Raw genomic sequence first — 20437 nt, 5'->3', positions numbered from 1 at the left:
AACGTAACACAATATAACAAGGTTTATTCATTTAATTTTTCAAGTTTGGCGGGCCGGATTAAAACGTTTAACGGGCCGCGTGTGGCCCCCGGGCCGTAGTTTGCCCATGCCTGGTATAGGGGGTGGTTTAGGACTCAGCGTAAGATTCATATACTTGCAGAGTCCCAGGCTGAACTGCAGGCCTGTGCAGCTAGCCAAGAGCATCTTGACAAACATATGCAAGTTCTGGGGCAAAATGCACTCAGCTGGAAAGTCACAACGCTCACCTTCACACCAAGTTACTTGACCTGAAGGCCCACAAAATCATGGGGACACAAGAAGGTGAAGGGAAAAAAAGAACCCATTGAATTTGTCCCCAGACGAATCACCTGCTTGGGAGTGAACATTTTCTGCACCCATTAAAATTGATTGGGCGCAATGTTTACTTCAGCCGGAGACCCGCTAGAGCTGAGCTGGAAACTAGCATGGCCCACATCCACCACATTCAGAGTGGCTTCTTTGACGTGCCGAGAAAGCACCTAGAATATGAAGGATTCAACACACCTCGACACACACACACACACATGCCCACATACATGCCCTATACTATGCGTAAGTCACACTGTGTGGGGAAATAAGCAACTCAGTGGAGGTCTGTGCTAGCTCTAGGTCATTTATTATCACACATGCCACCACCTTGGTCCTGTTTGGCCTTTCTGCATCTCGCGATGCACACTGCGATGATCAGAGTAATATATTATCGTAATCAAAGCACAGGGATGCAAAGCAACAAAACAGTGCCATCAAAGGACAACTGTACAAAGCAATAAACAAAGGCTGAAATGTAACTTTATAAAGAGGGGGTATAAGGTTAGTCAGACTCTCACAAACCAAGTAAACTGACAAACACATTTTGTTTCACTGCAAAAAGAATGCAGCCCATTAATAGCGCAGCTGGCAATGCAGCCAAATCCAAGACCAAAAAGTTTATGAACGAGGCTCTCCGGTGCTTTCTTTCATGTTTTTGTGTCACTGTAGAGGACTCAGACGAAGAAGACGATGAGCCTCTGGACCAACCAAGGCGGTACGACCAAACGTTCCTCAAAGTTAAACATATTGCCCTGATTTGTGACTGAAACATTCATGTGACAAATGGAGAAGGGTTCTTCATCATGCAGATCTTCTGTTTTCTTGGGTTTTGCATTAGCAGGGAGGAGCAGGCTGAAGAGCCCTTGACAACAGTCAGCCGGCCAGGCTCACCTTTAGGAGTCACACGTCACCAGGTACATTTTTCTCTTTTGATAGAGAAAAATTAACACCGGTTCCTGATGTTTCACATGGACCCTGTCTCTTCTTCCAAAAAACAGAGCCCAGCGTGTCCTGCATGGGAAGGAGGAGAGGACAGGTGTTCATTAGACAGCCCCTGTTCCTCCACATCCAGCAGCGACGATGAACAAGCTGTAAAAATACTTCTTCTAAACTTAACATTGATGTATTTTTGACTTTGTTTAACGTGATTGAGCTGATGTTGCTTTATTCTTAACAGAGCTTGGGGTCCACAGATGAGGACCAAGAGATGGTTTCTTCCTGTGCCAGTGACACCCAACAGGAGGAGCAGGCTGAAGAGCCCTTGACAATAGTCAGCCGGCCAGGCTCACCTTTGGGTGTCGCAGGTCACCAGGTACATTTTTCTCTTTTGATAGAGAAAAATTAACACCGGTTCCTGATGTTTCACATGGACCCTGTCTCTTCTTCCAACAAACAGAGCCCAAAGTGTCCTGCAGGGGAAGGAGGAGAGGACACGTGTCCATTAGACAGCCCCTGTTCCTCCACATCCATCAGCGACATTGAACAAGCTGTAAAAATGCTCCTTCTGAACTTAACATTGATTTATTTTTGACTTTGTTTTAAGAGATTGAGATGATGTTGCTTCTGATTTAACTAACAGAGCCTGGAAAACAAGGATGAGGAAGAGTTAGAGACGCTTTCATCAGAGCAAAACAGTTCATTTATGAGCTCCTTAGAATCTGCAGAAGATGCAGCTGAGCAACCTGTAAGAGGAAAGCACAGTGGAAATATGGACATTAGTGTGCTGTAATGACCACTTTACTGCTATTTTTACAACAGATTTCAACAAGTTCCAGTGATGAGGAAGAAGAGAACCCATCCTCATTCAGCAAAAGGGTTTCAGACATCCTGGCTGTAAGAATCAGCAAAATTCTGACTGTTGTAAAGGACTATCCATCAGGTTTATTTGACTGGACAGTCTTTCCTTCAATGTTTGTTTTATATTTCCCTTTACTTTTACCGAACAGAACATCTTTGATGGAGATCAGTCAGAGATATCTTCACGTGTAAGTCTTTTATTTTGTAATGCCTTTTCCTGCAGAAGCTACGGCTGAAGAACCTCAGCACAATATGGATGTTACATGCAAATATGGACATTAGTTTGTTGTAATTACCAGTTTTTCCCCCTATTTCCAACAGAGTTCAACATGCACTACTGAGGAGGAAGAGGAGAACTTGTCGACATCAAATAAAAGTGTTTCAGATGTCCCGATTGTAAGAATCAAGCACATTTTTACTGTTACATTGTTATTAGGACTATCCATCATATTTATACCACTGGGTAATTTTTCCTCTAATTGTGGCTGATTTATTAGATTGAGCTGATGTTGCTTTATTCTTAACAGAGCCTGGGGTCCACCGATGAAGACCCAGATATATACTTTTCCTGTGCCTGTGACACCCACCATGAGGAGCAGGCTGAAGAGCCCTTGACAATAGTCAGCCGGCCAGGCTCACCTTTAGGTGTTGCAGGTCACCAGGTACATTTTTCTCTTTTGATAGAGAAAAAAATTAACACCGGTTCCTGATGTTTCACATGGACCCTGTCTTTTCTTCCAACAAACAGAGCCCAGCGTGTCCTGCAGGGGAAGAAGGAGAGGACACGTGTCCAGTAGACAGCCCCTGTTCCTCCACATCCAACGCTGATGTTGAACAAGCTGTAAAAATGCTTCTTCCAAACTTAACATTGATGTATTTTTGGCTTTGTCTTACTCGATTGAGCTGATGTTGCTTTATTCTTAACAGAGCCTGGGGTCCACAGATAAAGACCCAGAGATGGTTTCTTCCTGTGTCAGTGACACCCAACAGGAGGAGCAGGCTGAAGAGCCCTTGACAATAGTCAGCCGGCCAGGCTCACCTTTGGGTGTCACAGGTCACCAGGTACATTTTTATCTTTTATAGAGAAAAATTAACACCAGTTCCTGATGTTTCACATGGACCCTGTCTCTTCTTCCAACAAACAGAGCCCAGCGTGTCCTGCAGGGGAAGGAGGAGAGGACACGTGTCCATTAGACAGCCCCTGTTCCTCCACATACAGCAGCGACTTTGAACAAGCTGTAAAAATGCTTCTTCTAAACTTATCATTGATGTATTTTTGACTTTGTTTAACATGATTGAGCTGATGTTGCTTTATTCTTAACAGAGCCTGGGGTCCACAGTTGAAGAAGACCCAGAGATGGTTTCTTTCTGTATCAATGAAACCCACCCCGAGGAGCAGGCTGAAGAGCTCCTGATAATAGTCGACCGGCCAGGCTCACCTTTAGGTGTCGCAGGTCACCAGGTACAATTTAAGAGATTGAGTTATTTTTGCTTTGCCTTTAACTAACAGACCTTTGAGAACAAGGATGAGGAAGACTCAGAAAAGCTTTCCTACATCTTAGCAGTTTAGTTGTAACATCCTTTCAGGCAAAAGCTTCAGCTGAGCAACCTGTAGAGGAAAACACAATGGAAATATGGACATTAGTGTGCTGTAATGACCACTTTACTCCTATTTTTACAACAGGGTGCAACAAGTTCCAGTGATGAGGAAGAAGAAAACTCATCCTCATTAACCAAAACGATTTCAGACATCCTGGCTGTAAGAATCAGCAAAATTCTGACTGTTAAACTATTATAAAGGACTATCCATCAGGTTTTTTGATTTTGTTTTTAACATTTAACCTTAACAGACACTTAAAGCTGATGCAGGCTGTGACGTGGCGGCTGTGACGACGCCGCCCAGAGCCCCAGAGGAGCGCCTAATGAAGGCCTTAAACAGATTTGGAAGTGGGAGAACCCTTACGCCTGATGAACTGGCCTGTTATGGGTATAGATTTTAGCATATCATCATCATCATAATCATCATCACATCATCATCACCATCATCATCATCAACACTTTGCTCTGTTTTTCTTGTGTTTCAGGCTCCCCAACCTGTCCCAGACCTGCTATATGAACTCTGTTCTCCAGAGCCTCCTGACCCTCGTGCCTTTTGTGAAGGAGCTCAACAAACAGAGTCAACAGTGGCTTTCGCACCCAAAAGCTCTGCTTTTCAAGTACAGCACAAGCTCACGTGTGACCCTTATTCTCTGGCATTAATGCATTGAATGAAAAACATCTGCTTTCTCCTTTCTCCAGGTTGCTCAGTGACATCAGCAACGGCTTCTCGACCAAAAACAGAATGCAGAAGAAGTCCACCCTCTTTACATTCCTGCACACCATTTCCCTGGATCATCCAGAATTTGGAAATGATGCCCAACAAGTAATCATTTTTTTAATTTTCAAGAGCATCATCCCGATCTTTTCTGGACTAGACACTTTGCTCTGTCTGCAGGATGCCCACGAATTTCTGAATACCGTCCTGGAACAGCTGAGCTCCATCTCTGCAGAGATCAGGTCTTTGGCGAATGAGAGACCAAAGCTACACCTGCCCTGTGGAGGCTCACATCAGCTTCCAGATGTTGAGCACCATGCTGTGCCACAGGTGGGAACATACCTGGAAACCTTCTGCTCCTGCATAGGTGTTGAACTTGTATAGTTGAATCCTTAGTTATTTGAATCCACTCTTGAATTCACAGTTGTGGCCATAAGCGTGAAAATATGGAGGAGATTCTGATCCTGTCCGTGGCGCTTGAGGACACCATCATGCAAAGCATACAGCTGCACCTGAAAGTAAGGGACACATGTTTGGTGTTCATGTGTGAACGACAGAGGAGCTGTTGAACCTCACAACTGTTGTTGATTCTGCAGGAGCAACTGCTGGATTACAAATGTGACTGTGGCGCCTCCCAGATGACGGCGAAAAGATCCTTTTTCACTCTGCCAAAGTGAGAACCAGCCATCTCAGCATCCTCACATCTGCTGCCTTCTAAAGGCCCTAACTGTCTCTACATCTCCTCTTCCCTCCCCTTTTCTTCTCAATAGTGTGCTGATCGTCCACCTTTTGAGAATTCAGTGGTCCTACTTTGGTGCACAAAAAATACACAGAGCCACGACTTTATCGAGGGAGGTGCTGCTCAGCACGAATCAGAGCAGTGAGAAGGTAAACCCTTGATAAACCTTTAAGCAGTCATCAGTCTCAAATGGCTCAAAGAGTGGAGCTAATGGCTTGTTCTTTTTATTTTCTGCAGACAAAATACACTCTGAAGAGCATTGTGAACCATTTGGGGACTTGCACTACCAGCGGTCAGTGGTTAGCTGTCAGTACTGCGTTGAAATCCAACCTTCTCCTTGTTTGACCACTAACAAAGCAGTTCCTTCCTTCACAGGCCATTACATTTGTGATGGCGTTTATCGAGATGCAAGCCAAGGGGATGGTAATGCCTGCTGGGTGACATACGATGACGACGTTGTCACAGAAACAAATGTTAACCACGTGTGCCAGCAGCGGCAGAAAACAGCATATTTGCTTTATTATGAGAAGATGGAGGAAGATGAAAATCCAGACTAGAAATAAGGGTAAATATGTTGTTTGTTGTTTGTTCCCAAAAGCAGGCAACCCACAGTGGGGAATGATGAACTAAAAGTGCCTTTATTCAAATCACAAGGTCAAGGTCGTCAAGGATGAATCGGCTGCAGGGTTCACCATCCGCTCCACCTCAAAGGACCCCACGAAGCGAGGAGCCAGCTTCCGAGATGCAGGAGTGCAGCACGGACTTGCCTCCACACCCTCCTGCAACGGCGCATGCTGGCCTGTACCGAGGGTACCGCTACTTCGTCCTCCTGTATCTCAAATAACGGAAGCTGGTACCCCAGGGATGCCATGAAGGGAGACAGTCCGGTGGACACTGAGACTACCACGAACCCCAGGAAAGAGATAGTGGTGTGGAACTCGCACTTCTTGGCCTTCACAAAAAGACGGTTCTCCAGGAGCCATTGGAGGATGAGATGGACATGCTGAATGTGCTCCTCCTTGTCTCCGCCGTCGTCAAATATTCCGCTGTAGTGAAAACATTTATTCAAGCAATTTTTCATCAAGAAATGGATCCAGAGCTACTTTTCACTTTGTAAATATTCTGCACTACATAGGGTACAGCGATGCTCGAGAAGAATTTGGACGCTATTTCAAAATGGCGTCCACACTAGTGAGTGAACTATTAGGGTATAGGGGATGGTTTTAGACTCAGCGTAAGATTTATATACTACAGAATTAGTAACAATAAGCTTTTTCAAAGAGGTAGGTTTTAAGCCTAATCTTAAAAGTAGTGATGGAGTCAGCCTCCCATACCTGGACAGGGAGCTGGTTCCACAGCAGGGGAGCCTGGTAGCTAAATGCTCGGCCCCCCATTCTACCCCTAGAAACTCTGGGGACCACAAGTAGACCAGCATTCTGAGAGCGGAGCGGTCTATTGGGCTGGTAAGGTGTCACTAGCTCCTCCAGGTAGGATGGAGCTAGGCCTCTGAGGACCTTGTAGGTCAAAAGAAGGGTTTTAAAAATTATTCTAAATTTAACGGGCAGCCAATAAAGAGACGCCAGTACAGGAGTTATGTGATCTCTTTTGTCAATACCTGTCAGAACTCTGGCTGCAGCATTTTGGATCAGCTGGAGGCTTCTTAAAGAGCAGTTTCGACATCCTGATAATAAAGAATTACAATAGTCCAGCCTGGAAGTAACAAATGCATGGACTAACTTTTCAGCATCATGGTGGGTCAGTAGTTTTAGAATCCTTGTGATGTTCCTCAGGTGAAAAAAGGCACTCTAGAGACTAATTTAATGTGTGAGTTGAAGGACAGATTTTCATCAAAAGTTACTCCAACATTCCTCACAGAGAGACTAGATGTTAATGAGATACCATCTAGAGTGATCATGTGATCTAATCTATCCCTGAGAGGTTCAGGACCAAACACCATGATCTCAGTTTTTCCTGAGTTAAGGAGGAGGAAATTTGAAGACATCTAGGACTTTATGTCTTTAAGACAGGTCTGGAGCTTCACTAACTTCTCTGTCTCCTCTGGTTTCATGGATAAATATAGCGGAGTGTCATCAGCATAACAATGAAAATTTGTCACATGCTGCTGAATAATGTTCCCTAAGGGAAGCATGTACAAGGTGAAGAGGATTGGTCCAAGTACAGAACCTTGAGAAACTCCATGGCTAACCCTACTGTATGAAGAGGGAACACCATGGACATGAGCAAACTGGTATCTATCAGATAAATATGATCTAAACCAGTCTAGTGCTGTCCATTTAATCACAATCACATGTTCCAGTCTCTGTAACAGCATGCTGTGATCAACTGTATCAAAAGCAGCACTGAGAACCAGCATAGAGACAAGTCCATGATCTGAAGCTTTAAGAAGATCATTAGTAACTTTAAGAAGTGCTGTTTCTGTGCTGTGATGACCTCTAAAGCCTGACTGAAACATCTCAAACAAGCTGTTCCTCTGCAGGTGCTCCAGTAACTCAGTCACTACAGCCTTCTCTAGAACTTTAGAGATAAAAGGAAGGTTGGATATCGGCCTATAATTTGCTAGTATGTCCGGATCCAGTGACGGCTTTTTAAGCAACGGCTTAATCACTGCCACCGTGTAGGACTGGGGTACATAACCTGTCACTAAAGAACCATTGATCTGGTCCAGGATAGAACTGCCTATCAATGATAAAACATCCTTCAACAGGTGTGTTGGGATGGGATCTAAAAGACACGTGGTGGACTTGGATTTCTGAATTAGCAAAGACGCCTCCGAAAAATATATAGGGCTGAAGGAGTTTAAGGGCTCGTTGGAGAACCTGTATGTTCCCACAGTCAGCACATCTGGTGATGGTCCAGTTGTTGGGATGGCCTGGTTAGCTTTTTCTCTGATTGCTAGAACTTTATCAGTGTAGAAGCTCATGAAGTCTTCACCACTAAGGGAAGAAGGGATACATGGATCTACAACACTGTGACTCTTGGTTAATTTGGCCACAGTGCTGAAAAGAAACCTGGGGTTGTTCTTATTTTCTTCAATTAAAGAAGAGAAATAAGCTGTTCTAGCCTTATGGAGGGCCTTTTTGTAAACTAATAGACTGTCTTTCCAGGCTACATGATAGCTGTCAATTTTACAAGAATACCACTTCCTTTCTCGTCTGCGCGCTTTCTGCTTGAGGGTCGTGATATGTGAATTATACCAGGGGGCACACCTCCTCTGATTTACTATTTTCTTTTTCAGGGGGGCAACAGAATCAAGCGTGATTCTCAGTGAGGTTGCTGCACCTTCAGCAATAGAGTCAACCTCAGCAGGGCTAAGGTTATAATGATTGATCCCTGGGGAAACGCACAGTGGTCCTGGGATCAGCACAGGGATCAATTCCTTAAACTTAGCTACAGCATTATCTGAAAGACATCTGCTATAGTAAGACTTTGTTCTGAGCATAGAAGAATCCTTAATCATAAATGTGAAAGTGATCAAAGAATGGTCTGAGAGGAGTGGGTTCTGGGGGAACACTGACACATGTTCTACCTCAACACCATAGGTCAGAACGAGATCTAAGGTGTGGTTGAAGTTATGAGTTGGTTGGTTTATCAGTTGAAGGAAACCAACTGACTCAAGTAATGAAATGAAGCCATTTCTAAAGCTGCCATTGTAAGTCAGGATGTAGAGGAGGAGGGGGGCTTTGGGAGCTCTGGAATTGTTATTAATTCATCTTTTCCAGAACTTCATCTTTTTGCAGCTCCATCTACAGAAGCATTTTCTCTTCTTTTTCTTTGATACCTGAAGCTGCAGAAAAGAGAGATTGTGTTTTAGATTTCACTGATCATCTGAAATCTTCTGGAAGAGAAACAAAGGCGAAAGCATCTCACCTCAAGTTGGAGGATCGCTTCAGAGAGCCTCTGGAGCTCCTCTTTGGTCTGCTCCTCCTCCTCTTGCCTCAACCGTTGGCTCTCCTGGATCTTCTGCTCCAGCTCTTCCCTCATCTGGACCCATTTTTGAGCTGTCCTCTCTCACCACTGACAAACATCAGCATCTTGTTATAGGTCTCTTCTTTAGTCAACAGCTGCTGCTTTATTGACACTTCTTTTTTAACGATCATCTCGTTATATTTGTGTTGCTCTTCTTCCAGCGGTTTGTTGAACTTTTTTCTTGTAGAAAGAGCTGCTGGGTCAGGGTCTCCACATGGGCCACAGTCCTCATCTGTCTCCTCTTCACTGCCCTGCTGAGCTGCTCCTCCTTCTCTGCCAGGGCTTCTCTGAGGTGCTGGACCTCTTCCCTTCAAGTCTCCATGGATGATTCCAGTGGTTCTTGGTCTGCCTTCAGCTGCTGGGTTCCTCTCTGTGCCATTGACGTGTCTGCTGGTCACCAGTGTGGTACAAGAGTGTTGAGCTCCTCATGCGTGTGCTGAATGAGGTAGAGCTGATGTGTTTGATCATCAATGACATAAAGGAGATCAAAGACTAAAATGTGAACTTAAGATCAAAGAGAAAAATGCCAACTGATTAAACCAACTGACTCAAATAATGAAATGAAGCCATTTCTAAAGCTGCCATTGACAACATCTACAATCTGGTGGTTTACTTTGAGTTTTATTGTTTCTACATCATAGATCCAAACATAGAATATAAACAATGATTATACTTTAAAATAAAACTGATGAAGACAGGATGTGACGCCGTGGAAGTCAGGATGTAGAGGAGGAGCTCTGGGAGCTCTGGAATTGTTCTTTAATTCATCTTTTCCAGAACTTCATCTTTTTGCAGATCCATCTACAGAAGCATTTTTTCTTCTTTTTCTTTGATACTTGAAGCTGCAGAAAAGAGAGATTAGGTTTTAGATTTCACTGAAAATCATCTGAAATCTTCTGGAAGAGGAACAAAGGCGAAAGCATCTCACCTCAAGTTGGAGGATCGCTTCAGAGAGCCTCTGGAGCTCCTCTTTGGTCTGCTCCTCCTCCTCTTGCCTCAACCGTTGGCTCTCCTGGATCTTCTGCTCCAGCTCTTCCCTCATCTGGACCCATTTTTGAGCTGTCCTCTCTCACCACTGACAAACATCAGCATCTTGTTATAGGTCTCTTCTTTAGTCAACAGCTGCTGCTTTATTGACACTTCTTTTTTAACGATCATCTCGTTATATTTGTGTTGCTCTTCTTCCAGCAGTTTGTTGAACTTTTTTCTTGTAGAAAGAGCTGCTGGGTCAGGGTCTCCACATGGGCCACAGTCCTCATCTGTCTCCTCTTCACTGCCCTGCTGAGCTGCTCCTCCTTCTCTGCCAGCGCTTCTCTGAGGTGCTGGACCTCTTCCCTCCAAGTCTCCATGGATGATTCCAGTAGTTCTTGGTCTGCCTTCAGCTGCTGGGTTCCTCTCTGTGCCATTGACACGTCTGCTGGTCACCAGTGTGGTACAAGAGTGTTGAGCTCCTCATGCGTGTGCTGAATGAGGTAGAGCTGATGTCTTTGATATAAAGGAGATCAAAGACTAAAATGACAACTTAAGATCAAAGACAACAATGCCAAGTGACTAAACCAACTGACTCAAGTAATGAAATGAAGTGATTTCTAAGGCTTTCATTTACAACATGTACATGCATGTTAAAGTCTCCAATGATAATGACTTTATCTGATCTAAGGACCAAGTCAGATAAGAAGTCAGAGAACTCAGATAGGAACTCTGAATGTGGCCCAGCAGGGGGCCGATATACAACCACAAACAAAAGTGGCTTTTCTGTCTTCCAGTTCAGATGGGTGATGCCAAGAGTCAGGCTTTCCAATGAACTGTAACCATATTTTGGTCTAGGATTAATTAATAACTCGGAGTGATAGATTGCTGCCACTCCCCCTCCTCGACCAGTAACACGAGGAATATGATAATTAAGATGGGTTGGAGGAGTAGATTCATTTAAGCTAACATACTCCTGAAGCCAGGTCTCAGTAAGATGAAATAAATCAATGTGATAATCCGCTATCAGGTCATGCACTAACAGGGATTTACACAAAAGAGATTAAATATTTAATAGTCCACATTTAATTGTGATGTTAGTTTTCTCCAACTTGTGCTTTGGTATTAATGTTAATTAGATTATGGTGATTGACCGCTCCCCTGCTCTGTGCTTGGTGAACTTTTAACCGTGGAACAGAGACTACGTCTATAGTGTTAAATATGTTATTGTTGGTGGATGAGGGTTGTATGGAAGCAGCAGAGAGGTGTGTAAGACTACAACCCTGCATCCTGGTCTGGACCCTGGATTGTCAGGTCACTTTGAGTCTAATAAAATTAGCCAAGTTACTAGAAATAAGAGAGACATCATCCCATGTGGGATGGACTCCTAATCAGACCAGGTTTTCCCCAAAAAATGCTATAGTTGTCTACAAAGGCCACCTGGTTTTCGGGGCACCACCGTGACAGCCAGCGACGGAGCGACGACATGCGGCTAAACATCTCATCGCTGGCCGGATTGGGGAGGGGACCAGAGAATGCTCCGGAGTCCCACATCGTTTTAGAGTAACTGCACACCGACTCTATGTTAATTTTGGTGACTTCCGACTGACGAAGCCGGGTGTCGTTGGCTCCGACGTGAATAATAACTTTACCAAAGTTACGTTAACGTCTCGCCAGCAGCTTGAAATTGGCGCCCGCCAATGTCGCCCGCTTTGGCCCCCGGAATACACTTAACTATGGCCCTGTAGTCGGCTTCACGTAGCACAAAACAGAGTCGCCAATTACCAGGGTCGGTTTCTCAGCGGGTGTGTCGCCGAGTGGGGGAAAACAAATGATTAGCCGCGGGAAGCGGTTGGTGGTGCACCGTGGGCCTTTGGTTTGGGCGGCTAGCCGGCTGCTGCCGGGGGACCGCTAGCTGTAGCTACGCTAGGCGGCTCCGCAGCAGCTAGCTTCTCCCGGCTACCTGACGCAACTCCAGCTAACTCCAAGCTGCAGAACCGCGTCTCAAGCTCGCCAAGTCTCGCCTCCATAGCCGTAAATAAACTACACTTTCTGCCCCTATTCCCTTCACTAAAGGAGGCAGAGGAGTAATTAAACATTTCACACGCTGAACAGACAAAGACACCGGGTGAAACAGACGGTGAGGCCATGCTAATGCACATAGTCGGCGAAGCCCTGTATTCGTTTAATATGGGTTGTTTTTCACTGTTATCAGGTGATTAGAACGTCCCAAGTGTTCAAATTTTAACTAAAGTGAATACAACACACCAAGGCTGTTTCCTAAACCACCCCCTATACCCTACATAGTGCACTCAATAGTGTGGACGCCATTTTGAAATGGTGTCCGCACGCAATAGTGTGGACGCCATTTTGAAATTAATTTTTTTCAGTAGGGGTCCAATATGATCATCTTAAAATATTACAACATAATGTGTAAAAAAAAAAAAAATCAATCAATCTTCACTGTCCCCCCTCCCTCACTTGAAATTGTCTGTTCCTCACCAGGCGACAGAATCTCTGTAAAAGAATATTTACAAAGATGAAAAGTAGCTCCCGTTCCATTTTTTGATGGAAAATTGCTTTATTAAATGTGTTCACCACAGCAGAATATGACTTGAGAATGTACCATCACGTCTTGGCTTGAAAATGTCAAGGGACACTAGTTATTTTAGGTAATAAGTAATAATTATTCTATTCTATTATTGACATTAATATTTCATTTTATTTTATAGAGTTAATTATCGGGTAAAATATAGCATTTTCCTAAAATGGCCGCTGAATGTATTTCTGATGGACTGGCCGGTTCGTAATTATTAGGCGAAACCATGGCGTCACTTCACGTGCGCCGTAAATGACACCGTTGTCCGAATACTAACTTTAAATTGAGTGCACTACGTAGTTCACTCAATCCATGTCCCCCATGTAGTGAGCAGTGAATAGGGAACGAGTGTGTGGTTTCGGAAACAGCCCAAGTGTTCAATTTTAAGTAAAGTGAACACGACACACCGTGCACAGGGCAACCAACGAATGATTGAGAAGACAGGAAGTAACGCAATACGTTACCCTGATGCAATCGTGTGGAGAAATAAGCAACTCAGTGGAGGTCTGTGCTAGCTCTAGGTCATTTATTATCACACATGCCACCACCTTGGTCCTGTTTGGCCTTTCTGCATCTTGCGATGCACACTGCGATGATCAGAGTAATATATTAGTCGTAATCAAAGCACAGGGATCCAAAGCAACAAAACAGTGCCATCAAAGGACAACTGTACAAAGCAATAAACAAAGGCTGAAATTCAACATTATAAAGAGGGGGTATAAGGTTAGACAGTATATCACAAACCAAGTAAACTGACAAACACATTTTGTTTCACTGCAAAAAGAATGCAGCCCATTAATAGCGCAGCTGGCAATGCAGCCAAATCCAAGACCAAAAAGCTTATGAACGAGGCTCTCCGGTGCTTTCTTTCATGTTTTTGTGTCACTGTAGAGGACTCAGACGAAGAAGACGATGAGCCTCTGGACCAACCAAGGCGGTACGACCAAACGTTCCTCAAAGTTAAACATATTGCCCTGATTTGTGACTGAAACATTCATGTGACAAATGGAGAAGGGTTCTTCATCATGCAGATCTTCTGTTTTCTTGGGTTTTGCATTAGCAGGGAGCAGCAGGCTGAAGAGCCCTTGACAACAGTCAGCCGGCCAGGCTCACCTTTAGGAGTCACACGTCACCAGGTATATTTTTCTCTTTTGATAGAGAAAAATTAACACCGGTTCCGATGTTTCACATGGACCCTGTCTCTTCTTCCAAAAAACAGAGCCCAGCGTGTCCTGCAGGGGAAGGAGGAGAGGACAGGTGTTCATTAGACAGCCCCTGTTCCTCCACATCCAGCAGCGACGATGAACAAGCTGTAAAAATACTTCTTCTAAACTTAACATTGATGTATTTTTGACTTTGTTTAACGTGATTGAGCTGATGTTGCTTTATTCTTAACAGAGCCTGGGGTCCACAGATGAAGACCAAGAGATGGTTTCTTCCTGTGCCAGTGACACCCAACAGGAGGAGCAGGCTGAAGAGCCCTTGACAATAGTCAGCCGGCCAGGCTCACCTTTGGGTGTCGCAGGTCACCAGGTACATTTTTATCTTTTGATAGAGAAAAATTAACACCGGTTCCTGATGTTTCACATGGACCCTGTCTCTTCTTCCAACAAACAGAGCCCAGCGTGTCCTGCAGGGGAAGGAGGAGAGGACACGGGTCCATTAGACAGCCCCTGTTCCTCCACATCCATCAGCGACATTGAACAAGCTGTAAAATCTACTTCTGAACTTAACATTGATTTATTTTTGACTTTGTTTTAAGAGATTGAGCTGATGTTGCTTCTGATTTAACTAACAGAGCCTGGAAAACAAGGATGAGGAAGAGTTAGAGACGCTTTCATCAGAGCAAAACAGTTCATTTATGAGCTCCTTAGAATCTGCAGAAGATGCAGCTGAGCAACCTGTAAGAGGAAAGCACAATGGAAATATGGACATTAGTGTGCTGTAATGACCACTTTACTGCTATTTTTACAACAGATTTCAACAAGTTCCAGTGATGAGGAAGAAGAGAACCCATCCTCATTCAGCAAAAGAGTTTCAGACATCCTGGCTGTAAGAATCAGCAAAATTCTGACTGTTATAAAGGACTATCCATCAGGTTTATTTGACTGGACAGTCTTTCCTTCAATGTTTGTTTTATATTTTCCCTTTACTTTTACCGAACAGAACATCTTTGATGGAGATCAGTCAGAGATATCTTCACGTGTAAGTCTTTTATTTTGTAATGCCTTTTCCTGCAGAAGCTACGGCTGAAGAACCTCAGCACAATATGGATGTTACATGCAAATATGGACATTAGTTTGTTGTAATTACCAGTTTTTCCCCCTATTTCCAACAGAGTTCAACATGCACTACTGAGGAGGAAGAGGAGAACTTGTCGACATCAAATAAAAGTGTTTCAGATGTCCCGATTGTAAGAATCAAGCACATTTTTACTGTTATATTGTTATTAGGACTATCCATCATATTTATACCACTGGGTAATTTTTCCTCTAATTGTGGCTGTTTTATTAGATTGAGCTGATGTTGCTTTATTCTTAACAGAGCCTGGGGTCCACCGATGAAGACCCAGATATATACTTTTCCTGTGCCTGTGACACCCACCAAGAGGAGCAGGCTGAAGAGCCCTTGACAATAGTCAGCCGGCCAGGCTCACCTTTAGGTGTCGCAGGTCACCAGGTACATTTTTCTCTTTTGATAGAGAAAAAAATTAACACCGGTTCCTGATGTTTCACATGGACCCTGTCTTTTCTTCCAACAAACAGAGCCCAGCGTGTCCTGCAGGGGAAGAAGGAGAGGACATGTGTCCAGTAGACAGCCCCTGTTCCTCCACATCCAACGCTGATGTTGAACAAGCTGTAAAAATGCTTCTTCCAAACTTAACATTGATGTATTTTTGACTTTGTCTTACTCGATTGAGCTGATGTTGCTTTATTCTTAACAGAGCCTGGGGTCCACAGATAAAGACCAAGAGATAGTTTCTTCCTGTGTCAGTGACACCCAACAGGAGGAGCAGGCTGAAGAGCCCTTGACAATAGTCAGCCGGCCAGGCTCACCTTTGGGTGTCGCAGGTCACCAGGTATATTTTTATCTTTTAATAGAGAAAAATTAACACCAGTTCCTGATGTTTCACATGGATCCTGTCTCTTCTTCCAAAAAACAGAGCCCAGCGTGTCCTGCAGGGGAAGGAGGAGAGGACATGTGTCCATTAGACAGCCCCTGTTCCTCCACATACAGCAGCGACTTTGAACAAGCTGTAAAAATGCTTCTTCTAAACTTATCATTGATGTATTTTTGACTTTGTTTAACATGATTGAGCTGATGTTGCTTTATTCTTAACAGAGCCTGGGGTCCACAGTTGAAGACGACCCAGAGATGGTTTCTTTCTGTATTAATGAAACCCACCAAGAGGAGCAGGCTGAAGAGCTCCTGATAATAGTCGACCGGCCAGGCTCACCTTTAGGTGTCGCAGGTCACCAGGTACATTTTAAGAGATTGAGTTATTTTTGCTTTGCCTTTAACTAACAGATCTTTGAGAACAAGGATGAGGAAGACTCAGAAAAGCTTTCCTACATCTTAGCAGTTTAGTTGTAACATCCTTTCAGGCAAAAGCTTCAGCTGAGCAACCTGTAGAGGAAAACACAATGGAAATATGGACATTAGTGTCCTGTAATGACCACTTTACTGCCATTTTTACAACAGGGTGCAACAAGTTCCAGTGATGAGGAAGAAGAAAACTCATCCTCATTAACCAAAACGATTTCAGACATCCTGGCTGTAAGAATCAGCAAAATTCTGACTGTTAAACTATTATAAAGGACTATCCATCAGGTTTTTTGATTTTGTTTTTAACATTTAACCTTAACAGACACTTAAAGCTGATGCAGGCTGTGACGTGGCGGCTGTGACGACACCGCCCAGAGCCCCAGAGGAGCGCCTAATGAAGGCCTTTAACAGATTTGGGAGTGGGAGAACCCTTACGCCTGATGAACTGGCCTGTTATGGGTATAGATTTTAGCATATCATCATCATCATAATCATCATCACATCATCACATCATCATCATCATCATCAACACTTTGCTCTGTTTTTCTTGTGTTTCAGGCTCCCCAACCTGTCCCAGACCTGCTATATGAACTCTGTTCTCCAGAGCCTCCTGACCCTCGTGCCTTTTGTGAAGGAGCTCAACAAACAGAGTCAACAGTGGCTTTTGCACCCAAAAGCTCTGCTTTTCAAGTACAGCACAAGCTCACGTGTGACCCTTATTCTCTGGCATTAATGCAATGAATGAAAAACATCTGCTTTCTCCTTTCTCCAGGTTGCTCAGTGACATCAGCAATGGCTTCGCGACGAAAACCAGAATGCAGAAGAAGTCCACCCTCTTTACATTCCTGCACACCATTGCCCTGCATCATCCAGAATTTGGAAATGATGCCCAACAAGTAATCATTTTTTTATTTTCAAGAGCATCATCCTGATCTTTTCTGGACTAGACACTTTGCTCTGTCTGCAGGATGCCCACGAATTTCTGAATACCGTCCTGGAACAGCTGAGCTCCATCTCTGCAGAGATCAGGTCTTTGGCGAATGAGAGACACCAAAGCTACACCTGCCCTGTGGAGGCTCACATCAGCTTCCAGATGTTGAGCACCATGCTGTGCCACAGGTGGGAACATACCTGGAAACCTTCTGCTCCTGCATAGGTGTTGAACTTGTTTAGTTGAATCCTTAGTTATTTGAATCCACTCTTGAATTCACAGTTGTGGCCATAAGCGTGAAAATATGGAGGAGATTCTGATCCTGTCCGTGGCGCTTGAGGACACCATCATGCAAAGCATACAGCTGCACCTGAAAGTAAGGGACACATGTTTGGTGTTCATGTGTGAACGACGGAGGAGCTGTTGAACCTCACAACTGTTGTTGATTCTGCAGGAGCAACTGCTGGATTACAAATGTGACTGTGGCGCCTCCCAGACGACAGCGCAAAGATCCTTTTTCACTCTGCCAAAGTGAGAACCAGCCATCTCAGCATCCTCACATCTTCTGCCTTCTAAAGGCCCTAACTGTCTCTACATCTCCTCTTCCCTCCCCTTTTCTTCTCGATAGTGTGCTGATCGTCCACCTTTTGAGAATTCAGTGGTCCTACTTTGGTGCACAAAAAATACACAGAGCCACGTGTTTATCGAGGGAGCTGCTGCTCAGCACGAATCAGAGCAGTGAGAAGGTAAACCCTTGATAAACCTTTAAGCAGTCATCAGTCTCAAATGGCTCAAAGAGTGGAGCTAATGGCTTGTTCTTTTTATTTTCTGCAGACAAAATACACTCTGAAGAGCATTGTGAACCATTTGGGGAGCTGCACTACCAGTGGTCAGTGTTTAGCTGTCAGTACTGCATTGGCATTCAACCCTCTCCTTGTTTGACCACTAACAAAGCAGTTCCTTCCTTCACAGGCCATTACATTTGTGATGGCGTTTTTCGAGATGCAAGCCAAGGGGATGGTAATGCCTGCTGGGTGACATACGATGACGACGTTGTCACAGAAACAAATGTTAACCACGTGTGCCAGCAGCGGCAGAAAACAGCATATTTGCTTTATTATGAGAAGATGGAAGAAGATGAAAATCCAGACTAGAAATAAGGGTAAATATGTTGTTTGTCTCAGGACCCAAAAGCAGGCAACCCACAGTGGGGAATAATGAACTAAAAGTGCCTTTATTCAAATCACAAGGTCAAGGTCATCAAGGGTGAATCGGCTGAAGGTTCACCATCCGCTCCACTTCAAAGGACCCCACGAAGCGAGGAGCCAGCTTCCAAGACGCAGGAGTGCAGCACGGACTTGCCTCCACACCCTCCTGCAACGGCGCATGCTGGCCTGTACCGAGGGTACCGCTACTTCGTCCACCTGGATCTCAAATAACGGAGGCTGGTACCCCAGGGATGCAAAGAAGGGAGACAGTCCGGTGGACGCTGAGACCACAAAACTCCACCCACGGCAGGTGGGCGATTGACCCCCGGGTGGCAGGTCAACTTTGACGTGTGGGCCCTTTGCAGGACGTCAGACCGCACCGCCTCCGGGACAAACAGCCGGTTTGGTGGACCTCCACCAGGATCCGGGGCGTCCACCTCCACCACGAACTGCCGACTGCTTCTCAGCCCAGTTCCCAACAGACTGAGCTACCAACACCCACAATGCTTTTGGGAGAGCATTCCCAAAGAAAAATACCCAAAGAAATTTACTTTCAAGCTGATTTTTCTATGCTGTCAAGCTCAAGCAAATCATAGATGTGAGGCAAACTCTGCCTGATCGGCTGGAATAATTCCATCAAGATGGTTGCTCCATCCCTGTCAGAATCTTCCTATCACTCTCACGTTTGCCTATTTTTAAATGAACTTGATTCTGTAATTGTGTCTTACATGTAGGGCAATAAGAATCTTAAAGGCTCATTTCCAAAGCCCAAATCAGAGGGAGGACCGGGATTGCCAATAGTCACACACTGCCAATGGGCAGCGAGTGATGCGGCCCTGATGTTTTGGCAGTGGCTCAGTGGTTGGATCCTCCCTGCCGGCTCTGTTTTTCTCCAAGATGGGGAGTTTTTGTCATTAAACACATATTAAAATCAAGGGATGGAGAACTTTGAATTATTTGTCCCTCACAATAACATATAAGAATCAAGTTTTTTTTGTGGACATTTTGCATCCTTCAAAGAACTCAGGATGAAATTTGGATTCCCACATGATTTCTGCTACCTGAAAATTTGGTATTATGTTTCCTCTAAATGTCCCGACTTTAAAACTTCCCTGACGGAGGATGTGTTCTTTGACGTTCTGCTGAAATCACCCCAGCTCCATAAATCTGGCTGTTCACAGGCCACAGCAGGCCTGCCTCCAACAACATAACATCCTCTAATGCTAGGGTGAACTGGACATCTCCCCCCTCTCCCTCCCCAGAAGGGGCTGGTTGATATGGGAGAGGATAAATGGACCCGGGGTCCATTCATAACCATCACACACGATCAGGGCAAATTAACAGCCTGATCTGGTCACTCTCAATCACCTCTAGGGACCCATTGGGTGCCCTGGTTAACGCCTTGTATTGGAGCATCTGGTGCCTTTATTTCATTCTTTGCTACATACGTGATTCTTTTCCCCGCATGTCTAAACTGAGTCATTGTTGTTATGACTGTGTGCTTGTTTTTATGTCTTCCCTTTAAAACTTGAAAATAAAATATTTTTAAAAGCTAAGGGGCTTGATCACTCTCTGTTATGTAACCTTGTATCACTACTGCCTATACACACACACACACACACACAGTCACTTGGTCCCAGCTTTTATTTCAGTGAGTGTGAAACACAATCAACAGCAGGAAGGAAAGGCAATTTCAGGCTTCAACGATGAGAGCATTTGTCTGTATTTCGGTTTCATCTGTGTCTGTGTGTGTGTGTGTGTGTGTGTCTGTGCCCAAGTTACTCGCATTAAAGGGATTTGACCGACTTATGTGGTTGAGCTTTTGGGCCGCGCGCTAAATTTCATAGTAAAGTCCTGATTTAATGTCTGAGGTATTTGAGATTGTGTCTGGACATAAATCAATTCAGGTTATGGTCAGAATGAAAACTGAACAGAAAATTCATGTATCACAATAAAAAATGGTCTCATAAAGAGAGTTGCTCCTGTGTGTGTGTGTGTG

The 20437-nt window shown here is 44.4% G+C and overlaps 3 protein-coding genes and 1 long non-coding RNA gene across 4 annotated transcripts; 3 read left to right on the top strand and 1 right to left on the bottom strand.

Moving 5' to 3' along the window:
- Nucleotides 1-587: 587 nt before the first annotated feature.
- LOC130534293 (ubiquitin carboxyl-terminal hydrolase 37-like) lies at nt 588-5028 on the top strand. The gene is made up of 9 exons (XM_057048320.1): nt 588-591; nt 1018-1085; nt 3470-3607; nt 3830-3904; nt 3996-4132; nt 4230-4361; nt 4444-4567; nt 4640-4701; nt 4884-5028. The coding sequence occupies exons 1-9, from the start codon at nt 588-590 to the stop codon at nt 5026-5028; spliced, it is 885 nt and encodes a 294-aa protein (XP_056904300.1).
- A 28-nt stretch (nt 5029-5056) lies between these two features.
- On the top strand, nt 5057-6260 carry LOC130534148 (ubiquitin hydrolase B-like). The gene is made up of 4 exons (XM_057048110.1): nt 5057-5132; nt 5230-5347; nt 5436-5490; nt 5574-6260. Exons 1-4 carry the CDS (start codon nt 5098-5100, stop codon nt 5753-5755), a joined length of 390 nt encoding a protein of 129 aa, XP_056904090.1. The 5' UTR covers nt 5057-5097; the 3' UTR covers nt 5756-6260.
- Nucleotides 6261-9787: 3527 nt separating this feature from the next.
- Nucleotides 9788-11684, bottom strand: LOC130534072 (uncharacterized). The gene is made up of 3 exons (XR_008952790.1): nt 11129-11684; nt 10114-10249; nt 9788-10027 (listed from the first exon to the last, which is right to left on the bottom strand). It is a non-coding gene; the product is annotated as an uncharacterized LOC130534072 (long non-coding RNA).
- A 5178-nt stretch (nt 11685-16862) lies between these two features.
- Nucleotides 16863-18476, top strand: LOC130534059 (ubiquitin carboxyl-terminal hydrolase 37-like). Its single transcript, XM_057047933.1, has 8 exons — nt 16863-16989; nt 17072-17195; nt 17267-17418; nt 17513-17606; nt 17685-17761; nt 17859-17976; nt 18065-18119; nt 18203-18476. Exons 1-8 carry the CDS (start codon nt 16886-16888, stop codon nt 18382-18384), a joined length of 906 nt encoding a protein of 301 aa, XP_056903913.1. The 5' UTR covers nt 16863-16885; the 3' UTR covers nt 18385-18476.
- Nucleotides 18477-20437: the final 1961 nt, after the last annotated feature.

The sequence above is a fragment of the Takifugu flavidus genome, chromosome 11 (genome assembly GCF_003711565.1).
Source record: "Takifugu flavidus isolate HTHZ2018 chromosome 11, ASM371156v2, whole genome shotgun sequence".
In the NCBI taxonomy this organism is placed as follows: Eukaryota; Metazoa; Chordata; class Actinopteri; order Tetraodontiformes; family Tetraodontidae; genus Takifugu; species Takifugu flavidus.
Note: the sequence above shows the minus strand (reverse complement) of the source record. Positions and strands in the feature narration are given on the sequence as shown.

Bases quoted from the DNA above. Each gene is read 5' to 3' on its own strand.
- LOC130534293 (XM_057048320.1), top strand. The intron at 1,086-3,469 runs GTTAAACATATT...TATTCTTAACAG, and splicing joins ACGACCAAACGTTCCTCAAA to AGCCTGGGGTCCACAGTTGA. The intron at 3,905-3,995 runs GTAAGAATCAGC...TAACCTTAACAG, and splicing joins CGATTTCAGACATCCTGGCT to ACACTTAAAGCTGATGCAGG.
- LOC130534059 (XM_057047933.1), top strand. From the start codon at position 16,886: ATGAACTCTGTTCTCCAGAGCCTCCTGACCCTCGTGCCTTTTGTGAAG. The intron at 17,196-17,266 runs GTAATCATTTTT...CTCTGTCTGCAG, and splicing joins TTGGAAATGATGCCCAACAA to GATGCCCACGAATTTCTGAA. The intron at 17,607-17,684 runs GTAAGGGACACA...TTGATTCTGCAG, and splicing joins GCATACAGCTGCACCTGAAA to GAGCAACTGCTGGATTACAA.
- LOC130534148 (XM_057048110.1), top strand. From the start codon at position 5,098: ATGACGGCGAAAAGATCCTTTTTCACTCTGCCAAA. The intron at 5,133-5,229 runs GTGAGAACCAGC...TCTTCTCAATAG, and splicing joins TCCTTTTTCACTCTGCCAAA to TGTGCTGATCGTCCACCTTT. The intron at 5,348-5,435 runs GTAAACCCTTGA...TATTTTCTGCAG, and splicing joins CGAATCAGAGCAGTGAGAAG to ACAAAATACACTCTGAAGAG.